The sequence below is a fragment of the Lissotriton vulgaris genome, chromosome 6 (assembly GCF_964263255.1).
Source record: "Lissotriton vulgaris chromosome 6, aLisVul1.2, whole genome shotgun sequence".
Taxonomy (NCBI): Eukaryota; Metazoa; Chordata; class Amphibia; order Caudata; family Salamandridae; genus Lissotriton; species Lissotriton vulgaris.
The window spans coordinates 1,853,244,080-1,853,257,613 of NC_141694.1; the positions used below are offsets into that span (position 1 = coordinate 1,853,244,080).

A 13,534-nucleotide genomic window follows, 5' to 3' on the forward strand; every position below is an offset into this window, starting at 1 on the left:
CTTGGGCAAATATTTAAGACAACATTTTTCATGGATTGGTCTTCTCGCATGCCGTGGTGGTGGGTCATAGAATTAGCCCATGCTGGCCCCTTGATGTGCATAGACTAACAGGTGCAATGGTCCATGAATAGTATGCTTCACATTTGGTGAACAAGAGGAGAGGTTTAGTCTTATTGGAGAGACAAGGTTGGATTCACAAAGGTTGCCCTATTTAGAGTCCTGGACACAGATGTGCACACAGGACTGCTACAATGAATGTGTTGGGGATACTTTGATGCTGTTGGTCTTGCCAAATATGACTGTTAATTAAAAAGTTCACATCATAACCTGTACACGGTCTGAAGGAAGAAGACATTATTGAAGATATGGCAGAGGAACCCAACATATCCATTGCTCTATAAAAACAAAAAAGAATATTTGCTTCAATGCCCTTTGCACAAGTTTCCTTATTCCCCACGTAGTGCAACAAAAGGTAACTAAGAAGTGAGCAGGCTGAATGCTTATTTCACACACATTTATTTCAGATGAATTTGCTTTATTTCAGTGCCTTAGGCTAGCTTAATCAATAAGCATAATTGTTAGTACCACTTACGTTCTCGTTTTCAAAAAAGAACTTCTCATTGCCTCCAGAGCCTTGCCATGCCACCTGCAAAGGAGAAAATAGAGACGATTGCAGTGGGCATTTATGAGTCACTTAAAGTGCAGATCATAGCAGTAAAAAACCTGCACCATTGTTATGTAGTTCCTATAAACATATACAGGATATGCACATTTAAAGAAAACATACACTGTAGAATTGGTGTCCAGACGGATTCTAGACACCCCCACCGGGTATGTTAGCCTTTATACCAGCTAGCTCACAGTGCCACTAAAAACCCCTCTTACCAAGGAGAGAATAGTTCTTGGCAACTATTGAACATGACAACCCTGATCCCTCAATCGTGGAAATAGTGCAATACTTTTTCCTCAGTCAGTCGTGCTCACTTTGTCTTATAGAGATACACAGAATAAACGGTGGGGACGTTTTTCAATAAGCATTTATTGAACCAGCGCCATTCTAGTGTAAAATAGGCATGCTGAAACAACCATTAGACAGAAACGGATATAAATGATTCGAAGCACTAACAGAGTAAAAGGATGGTATGCGCGATAGGGATAAGTCAGCAACCATTGGTGCCAACTTGGGATGCAATATTGTTAGATTTTCACTCGGCTAGATCAGGACGCAACAACTGACATGGCAGTACATACCAATGATGACATTGTCCCACCGATGTCACCCACCCAGATACATTAATGCATGGCTGAGACATACTTGGTTGTTACTGCTCACTGAAATCTTAACTCGCACAGCGATCACACAGAAGGCAATGATTATACCTTTTCTAAGGTCTCACTAAGCCAGCAGTACTTTCATGGACTGGAGTTATACCCTTTCCTTTTAACCTCATGTGATTTAGACTAAGAGGCTGTATTACTGTTAAACATGATTCCATATATATGTATTGCTTGAGACCCCATTACCTAATATATCCTTTTGATTTATTTCCCATCATTTGCATTTGTTGTCTCAACTTCACAGTATATCGGAATGTTTTTCATCCTCACTGATGGCTAAGCTACAACCATTTTTTTTCTTTTATATGTGATTGTATATTGTACATAACCATGTTGTACTCTGCATTGCACACCTGTATCAGAGATCACAAAAAACGTATACGGACTGTTTATAAACGGTTTGTTTCTCAAACTTTAAGGAAACTATAAAAACAATAAAAACAAATGTTAAAAAAACAGAGTAAAAAGATGGTAGATTTCTACCATCATCCTAAAACGATGAATACAGGCAGTTATAAAAATACTAGACAATAAAATGCGTACTCCTACGATGCAACCCTAACTTCAATATACCTAAGTGCACCTAGCATGTATGTGGGTGTAAAGCCAAGAATCCCTCTAGGATAATGTTAACCCCATTGACCTAAAGTGAGAGACTGTAGGACCCTGGGTGATGGACGACACTCACCCCCTTTTGTACCGCTTTTGGCCGCCATAAGTGTGGCAGGGCATGCTCAGACATGAGTCCCTTGCTCACTTTGCCACTGGATTCGAGCAAGCCGGGCTGAAGATGGCTGGAATGCCAGAAACCGGTCCTCGGAAGCTTGTTTCCGGACCAGGGAAGACATGGCTTGGCAGTTCGGGCTGGACTGTTCCCATGAGGCACAGGGTCAGACTGATTTGCATATAGCCATGTCTGAACTGGGGTGGCAGAGTTGGCTAAAGAACAGTGATGGATTAAACTCCAATCTTTTGACTGGGTGTGAGAGTTTGATTGATTCAGATGCTCCGTCCATCACCACCCCCTTTTGTACCGCTGTCTTAAATTTTAACATTTTTTAAAGTGGTTTCAGCATTTTGTTTCTAATCCACGAACAAAAATACATTGTTAGAACTCAAGCCCTGACGAAGAGTTTGGACAAACTTCGCCCAAAACAAAAAACATCTAAAAAAGCAAATCGAGTGAAAAAAACAACTTTTGATACATTAAAAACAAGTAATGACGGAAACTTGCTGCCAAAAAATATCCAATCTTCTCACTCTCTGTAGAGGGTTAATCTAGCCAGCCAATCGTGCAAACCTATGTTGTCACCGGCAAAAGCATTTCCTTTTATTGTAGCAGCCAGAAGCAGGGAAGTAATATGGTATACAACCTTTACAATGAATCTTTTACCACGCACTACCATTACAACGTAGTCATTACAACGCAAACCATTACAACGCATTGCGCACATACATCTAAGTAATATGGAAGTGAGCTCGATTTATGACACCAAAAAGGACAGAGGAGTAATGAAAATCAACTCCTCAAGCCACTTCGCACCCCAGATAATGAAAGGGCCCACGCCTCACCCATGCAACAGTGGTGGTACCAAGGGGGCTGGAAGATGGGGGCACAACACCAAAAGGCCAAACAGAACGGCAGCCAGCTGTAACGTGAATCAATGTGTTCTTAATTAAACACACTGAAGAGAACAGCAAAGAGCGGGCAGCGCTACACAAGCGAGGTTATTTCAACCCAAAGCAGGAATTTTTTAGCTTTTTAAGAGTCCAACGCTCCATCTCCTCCAACACTCAAGAAGCAGCTTGGTGCCGACAGTCGATTAACCATGCCAGTGAAATACTATAGGAGCCTATTTAAAAGTGCTAAAACATTCAACATTTCACAGCTTTCCACATTAATGTCCCAGCAGTCAATGTTTGAATTCAAGCTAGGCTTTACTACAGAAAAGGTTCAGCTTTTAAGCCAGCATGAAAACTGCTCACTAGCCTAAAGAAATAGAAGCATACTCCCATCTCGCTGCTGGGTGGGATGCCCGTTATGAAGAGTTATGTTAAACACCTCTGTGATCGTACATATGGCAATATGCCCAACTCACTCGACCAGAACTGCCAAATTTAGTTTATCCTTTGCCCCAAGTTACCTTATAGTAAGCCATTTGGCGCATCTTCAAGCACTGTCAGGAAATTAATGTGTCCTGTGTAACGTAACTGTGCTCATGTTAAGCACTCCTATACCTTTGGCTCGAGTTTGCGCTATATAAATCTTTTGTGCTATATAAATCTGCAAATAAATCAACAAAAAACGGCTAAAGCTATCTCGGTACCGGCGATTAGGCTTAGGAACTCTCTCTTTTTTGCAGTTTTATATAGAGTGAACTCGACACAAAGGTATTGGAGTGCATTACACGAGCACTAGTTCCGTTACACAAGGTGACACATTTGTTTGTTGGTAGGCACGGTAAGACTAAGTGGTTTGCTCAGAATCACAGGAAGCTGAGCTGATGCCGAGCCCGGAACTTGGTTCCCCAGCTCCATCCAAAGTCGGCAGCTCTGGCCGTACGTCCACAACGTCTCCCGGATCTCATCATATTAAAAAAATGCAGGCAGTTCCCGTTAGCACATTTTACTTGTAACGGAATACAATACCCCCTCAGCCAGACCCATGACACGGGAGCCCACTTAACGAAGCCTCAGTACCGGAGAGCAGCGCTTACCATACTGTAAACAGAATGAGGGAGGTGGCCGATCCCGAGCCATGCTATGCTTCTGAGGCGACGCCTAATCCACAAGCACTGCCCCTTGCTCTGTGGGAACGTGCCATCGCCTGTCCGTGCGCGCACAAACAGGAGATGTGCACGCGTATGGTGCGAGCAGGAGTTGTGATAATGCTGCGAGCCGTACACGTGCACATCTCCTATCTTCCACACGCGTGCACATGTCCTGTCCCCCTTCGGCAACCAAGTCGACAACAATAGATCTCGCCAAGGCGAGCATCCCATGCGCTGCATCGCTAGGCGAGACCTAAAAATGAAAATCAGGATACCTGCTATTAAGAACAGGATCAGCAGAAGCCCCCAAAAATTGCTTCCGAATACAGAGTGTATGAAATTGTGAAGAACTCCAAACATTGTCTGAAAGGTGCTTAACAGTTCAGAACCTATTGCCATAAATAGGTGTACTATACCCATCGTATCCGACAAGTTAAATATACATTGTACCATTTCTGAGAAATGGGAAGGGCAGTTTTTTCATACTAGAACCTGTATCTCAGCCGAGGACCTTGCAACCTGAAGATCATAAATTTCTCTTGTGGAGGTTAAGGGCATGGCTTTCATCGACACAGAGTATCAAACCGTATAAAGTAACCATTCAACAAAGGTGCCTCCCTGACTGTATGGGTCAGCAGAAACAATACTTTCGTATAGCAAGTAACCCCGGAGCTTACAGTGACAAGCTAGGAGATGCCCGGGAGCATCCCACAACAACCAAGATCATTCAGCATCAGGTAACTCCCATTTAAGAGTAACTTGAACACCGGATTTATCACGGCAGCTGGGGTCCCTTTCAAGTAACATAATACGTTAGAAACTGAACCACTGCAGGCCTCCTGAAGCATGATATCCTGGCATATGAGAGATCCACTTAAAGCTTTCTAGCAGCTTGTACAGCTTAGTAATACTTTCATGTCCCCATTTCTGCATCAAAATATGTATGGCAATTCCCAAGATTCCTTGATGAGTTCGCTACCCACTGCTTCATACCTGCCCACCTGTTGTTGCTCTAAGCAATACTGAAACTGGAAAGTTGTGACCAGTAATGTTATATGGCCATGGATTAACCATTCTGTGGATGGTGCCACAGTAAAAGGTAATTGGTTCAGTTTTTCAATACACAGCATTGTATATTTTTCTCCACTTTGTGCCATTGCTATCTGTTCTGTAGTAAGATTGTATGCAGAAAACAAAGATGTACTGTTGATAATTCGCTAAGGCACATAATCAGCATGCAATGATTGCAGCGTCCAGCTTAATAACATAATAGAACGTAGTTGAGATTGTCTGTGCTGTAGTATGGACAGATCTTGTTCTAGTATATCTATAGCAGAAGATACAATGTTGCCCAGTGAATAGATTATGGATTCTACAGCTAACACCCTTTCTCTGTTAATTCCATTGACTGCAGCTTCTTGTTGAGAGATCTTCCAGATTTCATTATAGATAGCACATAAGAAACGTTTCTGATGTGGCTTTCAGGGACCTAATAAAAAATCCCTTAGATCCACCTCATCTGAGAGTAAGGACAACTGTTGTTTCACCTGAAACAGTGTCAATGTTTTTAGCCAATCGAGGCACAACTTCCTAACGCTGTAGGATGTCACCACCCCCGGATGTTCTCTTTATGCAAAGCTTTGGTTCCGGCCTATGAATACTAAACCCTTCGGTGGTACCCCTGAATCTTGACTGACATCTGTTTGTGTCTGTGGGCCAAATTAACCATCCCTTCCAATTGGGGTCTGAAGTATTGTACTGCTTGTCATCTATTGTATTCCCTCCACATGATGTAAATTTGATGTGTGAAGGTGTGGGAATCTGAGGTGTGTTCAAATCCTTGTTCCCATGCTATTCCAAGACAGGAAGTCTGTTGCACAGTGTCATTCAGAAATATTATCGGCTGTGGAATAAGGCATGCTCTAAATAGTGCTTCTGTTCCCTGAACTTGCCATTCCTGTGAACCCAAGACTGATTTTATGTGTATAGTATGCTTCCATAAGTCAAAACCCCGTTCAGACAGTTGGGAAATAAAGGATGCAAAATAAGTCTGTTCGGTGTTAGTCAGTATGCAGTGCCGTAACAAAACTTGAGGGCCCCCCCTGCAAAGCACATGGAGGGCCCCCCCAGCACGGGGGGCCCCACTGGCCCGTCCCACCACCTACCACTTTGCCATACAACCCAGAAATCTAGTATATTTTGATTTAACAGTAACACTCACTGTGACGTAGCCAATGGGGAGAAGGACAAAGCAAACACCATATAGGCGCCGGCCGCAGGGTAGTGTTGCTACATCATGCCTATCTGCACTCTCCAGCAGCAAATAGAGGGCTGTGGAGGGTCAGCCACTGTGTTCAGGAATGCGGGTCAACACTGATACCACAAGGTCAAAGGGTGTCTGATGTCACTTTCACTAACCCTGGCATTTTTGGGCATTCCGCTTTAGGTTTAAAGCATTTTTATTAAGACAAAAGAAACATGGGGAAGGGAATAGGAGGTTAAGGTTACATACAATGTAGTGAAAGAAAAATTGAAGCGTGTTTGAGAAGCGGTGGTCAAGAGGGAGGTCGATGGTCCAGAAGGGGAAGACATCAAATGTAAGGCAATAAGGCAGTTCACATAACCCTCTCATGTACCCCAACCCCCCACCCAAAGCTGAGCGCGAATAGCCAACAGCAATCCAACAAAGCATAACCCAGTCCCTCCGAGCCCCTCACCCCCAAGAAAGAAAAAAGGGAAAGAAACAATACCCCAACTTCCCCGTCCAATGGCCCGTATTAGAATAACCCGCCCCAAACAGCCCACCCCCCATCCCCTAAGATCTTACCCCCCATTCGTTCTAATCCCCCGGGGTCGCCGGTGGCGTCAGCCTAAGAAGACGAAGATAAATCGGGCATGTGAGTTCCCGGAATTCCGTGGACAGTAGTGCCAGGAAAGGTTGCCATAGCTCCTCGAACTGATCTACATTCCCAGCTACCGTAAGCGACATCTTCTCCATGCCCAATACCTGCCAGAGTCTATGTAGCCAACCAGTAAGGGAGGGGACAGTGGCGGTGCGCTAGTGGACAAGAAAATTCTGGACCGCTGAGCCTAGCGCGATAGCAATCTGCCTACCCCTGCGAGACTTCAACGGGTACATGAGGTCATTGGGAAGGCCTAACAAAACATACGCGGGGAAGCGCGGCAGCTCAATTCCAAAGTGCGTATCTACCTCGACCAAAACCTCCTTCCAATAAGCAGTAAGCACCGGGCAAGCCCAAATAATGTGCGAAAGGGTACCCTCTTGTCCGCAACCCCGCCAACACCCCTTGTCGGTATGTTTATGCATTTCATACAGCCTCTCCGGGGTGTAATACCAAAAGGTAGACACCTTAGTAAAGGTCTCCGTAAGCCCAGTGTGGTATGCCGAGTGCCTCGCCCGATATGCGATCTTGTCCCATTCCTTGTGGCTTAGTGTCCTGCCCAGTTCTCTGTGCCAGCGCTCCCTCCCCGGGTTATGATAGTGGAACGTCGGGGGTTGAAGGAATTTATACAAATCAGTAATGAGCTTGGCGTCCGAGGCCCGGGTCACCAGCCACCGCTCATATGGTGTGATTTGGCGGGATGCGACGTCGCGTACCTGGGGTTGGAGAGCCCAGTGTCGAACCTGCATAGAGCGCAGTCTGTCCATCTCCGTCAGGCCGAATTCCTGTCGGAGCTGTTGGAAAGGAATCACGCCCTCCGGCCCGTAAATCTGGAAAAGGGCCCTGCAGCCCGCGCTCACCCAATGGGAAAAGGCTCCTGGCTCTAAGCCTGGGGCAAAGTCCGGGTTACCCACTATGGGCGTGAACGGCGAGGGGAAGGTAGTCAGTTCACGGACCTCGCAAACCGCATCCCATACCCGCAGGGGGACCCGCGTAACAAAAGAGGCGTAAAGATTAGCCGGGCGATGCGCGCGGCGCAGGAACGGAACCTCCTGGAGGGTACGGCCCGCCACCGCTTGGTCTTGGAAAAGCCAGTGTTTGTCGGATTCCCACCTGCTCCACTCCACCAAGTATTGCAGTTGCGCCGCCTGAAAGTACTTCCGGAGGTCCGGGATACCAAGACCCCCCGCCTCCGGAGCGAGCGTGGAGAGGACCCTCTTCATCCGTGGCCTGCGGCCTTGCCAAATGAAGCGGGAGATGTCAGCATGCGTTTGCTGTATCCAACCCACAGGGGGCTGGAGAGGTAGAGCGCGAAAGAGATACAGAATCTGGGGCAGCACCGTCATCTTCACCGCTGCGATACGGCCCAGCCACGAAAGCAGGCCCTTGCTCCATCGGCCGAGTTCCTCCTTGATCTTCCTGCTGAGGGAAGAGTAGTTGGCTGTCACCATCTCAGGCAGCGAGGGCGCCAGCAGGATCCCCAGGTATGGCACCGTAGACGAGGACCACTGCATGGGGAAAAGACGCTGAAGGTCTCTCCTGGTGTCCGTGGCTAGTGACACGTCCAATGCCACCGACTTGGCCATATTCATTTTAAAGCCGGCCACACGTGCAAAGGCGTCCAGTTCCTGGACGCAAGCAGGGAGTGACCTCCTGGGGTCGTCCAGGGTCAGCAGGACATCGTCCGCGTAAAGGCTAACAGTATGGACATATTGGCCCATCTTAACCCCAATAGCGTCAGGATTATTGCGGACCCTCTGGGCAAACGGCTAAATGTAAAGGGCGAACAAAAGCGGCGAGAGGGGGCAACCTTGTCTCGTACCGCGTTCAATGGCAAAGCTACCGGAGCTACACCCATTGACCCGCACCGACGCCGATGGTCTTCTATAACAATTAAAGACCATGGTGCGAAACTTCTCGCCGATTCCCAGTTTCCTGAGAACCAGCTCAAGGTACGGCCAATGAACTCTGTCAAAGGCCTTCTCCGCATCAACTGATAGCAACATCCGCTCCCCCGGGATACGTGAGGGCTTTTCTAGTACGTGCGTCACTCTCTTGGTGTTGTCCACCGTCTGTCTACCGGGTACAAAGCCAGCCTGGTCCGCCTCCACCAGTCCCGGTAGGTGCAGGCCAAGCCTGGACGCTAGGATCCCCGTATATAACTTGAGGTCAACATTTAAGAGTGAAATGGGCCTGTACGAACCACACAAGGTCCGATCCTTTCCGGGTTTCGGGATGACCGTCACCGTCGCGTTAAGAAGGTCCGGTGGGACAGCGCCAGGCTCGGAGAAGGAGTTGAACAGTCGAGCCAGGATTGGTGCCACCGCGGAGCAGAAGGTCTTATAAAACAAGGCCGTATAGCCATCCGGGCCCGGGGCCTTGCCGTGCTTCAGTCGCGCTATAGCGGAGATGACTTCCTCCACATGGATGTCCCTCTCTAGGTGGTCCGCCTGGGCGGGCTCTAGCACCGGGAGGGCCATTGACTCCAAATAGTTCTCGGCGTCCCGCGGCGAGGAGGGCTCCGCAGCATATAATGCTTCGTAGAAGCTACGAAAGGATTCCGCCACCTCCGCGTCACCTGAAACAGTAACCCCGTCCGCTCCCACCAGTTCCTTCACCACATTACGTTGCTGTGCAACCCTGAGCCGATGGGCCAGGAGCCTACCACACCTGTCCCCCCCTGAGTAAAAGGCATGCTTCAGGCGCAAAGCGGCATACTCCGCCCTATCCAGATCCAGTGCCGACAGGAGCTTCCTCGCCGCCTTCAGCTGCCTCCAAACGCGAGGAGCCCCTGTACGGCGGTGAACCTGCTCAAGCTCCCTGACCTGCGCAGTCAGTTCGTCCCTCTTACGCTGTCGTTCCCTGTTCTCGGCTGAGGAGATGGAAATAAATTCCCCACGGAGGACCGCTTTCAAGGCAGCCCACTGCGTTGCTTGAGACGTGTCGGAGTTGCCATTGTGAACCAAATAGTCCTGAATGACCTCCCCTACGCGCTTCACAACAGACTTCTTATGTAAAAGAGTATCACGAAGCCGCCACGTCCCTCGTGAGGGAGAGGCCGCTGGCCATTTGAAAACGCCAGAAACTGGCGCATGGTCGGACAGGGACAGGACTCCGATGTCCGCCGCCGTGGCGGCAGTGCGTAGCGGGCCACTCACCAGGAGGTAGTCCAGCCGCGAGTAAGTGCGGTGCGCATGGGAGAAATAGGAATAATCCCTATCGGTGGGGTGCATAGCGCGCCAGAGGTCGTGCAAATCCATCTCCACAATCCGGTCCTTTACCGCGCGGGAAAGTTCCCCCGTCTGCGGGGAGCGTTGCGCCGACCTATCCATAGCTGAGTCGAAGACGATGTTAAGGTCTCCCTCCAGGACAACATGGCGATCGGGCGAGGCAGTGACGTCCACCAACACTGAATCCAGGAAGCGATCCTGGTGATCATTCGGGCTATAAACGGAGCCAACCGTAAAAGCTATTCCCCCAAGTCGCATGCGATATGCAAGAAGCCTTCCCTTTTGTTCGGCATATTTATACAGAACCTCGCCTCTAAAGGAGCTAGCTAAAAGAATGGCTACGCCCGCAGTCTTGTTCGCAGCTGAGGAGAAGAACTGAGAGGGGAACTTGGCAGAGCGCAGCCTATGGAAATCTTTGGGCAGTAAATGGGTCTCCTGCAGAAGGCATATATCCGATTGCGTCCCCTCCAACAGGGATAGGATTGCTCTACGTTTCACAGGGTTATTCAGACCCTTAACATTAAGGGTCACTACCTTTAAGGACGGCATTCCACCCAGGGAGCAGAAGCGCTATGCAGCAAGCAAGGGATCAGCGGGCGGGGCGCATGGGCCCGGCGCGTGGGAAAGGCCAGGACAGGCCAAGCATGAGCATGAGCAACATTGGACGGGACCCCCCCAACAACAAAACAACCCTTACACCCTCCCAATACGTACTCCTGGCAACTGGCCAGAAACAACAACAAAAGCAAATGGAAACACCCCATTGTCTCAGTCAAGCCCGGTCGGGCAAGTCCGTAGAAACCAACAAAGTGGACGTTCAGCCACTCACCTCCAACCGCCCCCTCCCAACCCCCGGCCCCAACCCAGCATCGTAGAGGCTAAGAATCTCTCCCCCCGGAGTGAAGTCAGGCCGTCATGGCCACGCCATTGGAGTCGGGCAAGTTTCTGGCTGCTGTTCTCAGAGCATCCGCCATATCCGCCCTGATGGTGGGGGAATCAGGGCGACACGCGCTCGCCGGTGACTGCCTCCTTGTCGATCTCCGTCTGCTCCGTCTCTCTGGGCGCCTCCATGTCGGCGTAGCTCCGTCCTCCTCCGTGGCCGTGAGTCCAAGCACTCCGCAGATGTCTTGAAGGGAGCGCAGTTGGTGTAGCGCCCCGTTCCATCTAAAGATCAGACGGAAAGGGTGTCCCCAGGAGTAGGGCGTCTCGTGCTCGCGCAGAAAGTCAGTGGCAATCCTGAAGGACCTGCGCTTCTGCAGCGTGATGGCGGACAGATCTTGATATAGTGCTACAGGCCGCTCCCTGAAAGTTAAAGGCTGCTTCTTTCGGGCCTCCGCCATGATGCGTTCCTTCAAAGGAAAGTTGGGCAAGAAGGCAAAAATGTCCGGGGGGGCGCCGATGACTGGCGCTGTCGGCCCACTCTATGCGCTCTGTCGATGCGGACCGGGAAGTCTGCATCTTCCCCAAAGATCTCACGGAACAAGTCCTGTAGATAGGCCACCAAATCGGTCCCCTCGTCGGCGGACGGGACACCCCGCACCCGGATGTTGTTCCGTCTGGACCTGTTCTCGAGGTCTTCGGAGTGGGCCTGGAGCTCGACACATTGCTCCCGGAGGCGGAGAACGTCCTGCTGAAGATGGACTATTTCTTCATCTCGGCGCTGGCCCGCCGTCTCCACAGTTTCAACTCGCTCGCCAAGGCCCTCCACCTCTCTGCGCACCTTGCGGACTTCGCTGGCCACTTCCTTCTTCAATGTCTGGAATTCTTCCTTGAGGGAACTAAATAATTCCTCCATAAAGGGCCTCGTGACCGGTGGTTCGCCCCCAGCCACATCTGCCGAGGCCCGGGAGGATCCCGGCGACGGTTGTGTTCTGTCCCGCAACTGCTGGGCCCTGCCAAGCATGTTCGGCAGGGTGCGGTCCCCCTTCTTCGAGCCGCCTCTTCCAGACATCGCGGTCGCTGTAGTGGTCAAGGCCTAAGTCCGGCCGCCTCAGAGGTGTCCAGTCGCCCGTGGGTGCCAGATGTGGAGACCGCACTGAAAGCAGGGGTGCTGCGTCACAAGCGACAAAATGGCGGCCCGGCCCGGGTACAGCCAGTCGCGACACCCGGCCAGGGTGGCGACCGGGGGCCAAAGCAGGAGTCTCTCCGCAGCGCGCCCCTCGGGAAGTTAGACCAGTAGCATAGGCGAGAGCAAGCACCCGCCAGCCAGAGGCACGGACGGAGGTCACCAACGCCAGCTCTTCAGGGGCAAGATGGCGGTAGGGCGGGGCCAGGAAGAGGCCCGGGCTGGCAAGACCACTGGCGACCCCCGGGATACAGCGATCGAAGAAAGTTCGCAGCTAATGTCCCACAGCTTCACCGAAGGGCCCATATAGGCCGGCCCCCGTGGTGAGGCCACCGGCCGTCGCCTCCGGGCCGGGATCCGCACCGCGCTGTGTGTCGCCGTCACTAGCGGAGGGCCAAAGCGCCAACACAAATCCAAAGTCGACTGTGCCACCAAGACACCGGCCACCAAGACGCCAGCCGGAGGATTCTGTTATTTCCCGGAGCGCGGCGGGTCCGATCCCCTCCGGATCGTCTGCTTTCAGCACCAGGCCCATCCGAGGCGCCCGGACAGCACCGCAGTTCGCTCCGCCTCTCAGGCTCTCCTCCGTGCTTTAATCTTTAAACAAACTTCCGAAGTGCTTCCTCCGAGGCGATGAGAGCCAAAGTGGTATCAATGCGTGCACCAGGAACTCCGGCACATTTCTCTCGCCCGCTGAGCAGCAGCGGGGGGAGAGAAGCGCAGAAAACGGGGCTCGAGCTGAGCCGGGCCGAGGAGCTACGGGAGGAAGCGTCCGCTCACCCCGCCATCTTGGCCACGCCCCTCGGGCATTCTGCTTTAAAACATGAACAGCCTCACACAGCTTTCCTCTGATGATGCAGTTTCACCGATTTAGAGTGTGGAGCCTTCCTGCCCTACAGTTACATTTCTGTCCTTGCCCTAGGAGGGGGTATGCCAGGACGATCCGGCCTTGCCGAAACCGTTTCAAGTGTGGTCTTCCTTCTTCCACCTCACCTACGCCTCTTGTGCTAAGAAATTTCCAGCCAGTGCCAGGTTTTGGCTCCCGGTGCCACCCAGGTGCGTCCCTCCGAGTCCCGTGCCTGACTGGCTCACGCGCTCGATCCTTTATCTCAAGTTCTTCTTTAGTGTATTTAATGAATTCCTTAAGCAGGAGGGAAAGACTGCCCTGGCAGAATAAGTGCTCCTGTTTCAGATTGGTTCAGCACATTTTCTGTGGCTCTGTGCTCA

General features: G+C 50.7%; 1 protein-coding gene across 1 annotated transcript in view; it reads right to left on the bottom strand.

Annotated features, from left to right (window-relative positions):
- IFT172 (intraflagellar transport 172) overlaps positions 1-13,534 on the bottom strand; it is a 1,181,874-nt gene that overhangs the window by 871,944 nt on the left and 296,396 nt on the right. Inside the window, exon 12 of the mRNA XM_086928171.1 lies at positions 593-646. Coding sequence (XP_086784297.1) covers positions 593-646 — 54 coding nt within the window. The remainder of the gene's footprint in view (positions 1-592; positions 647-13,534) is intronic.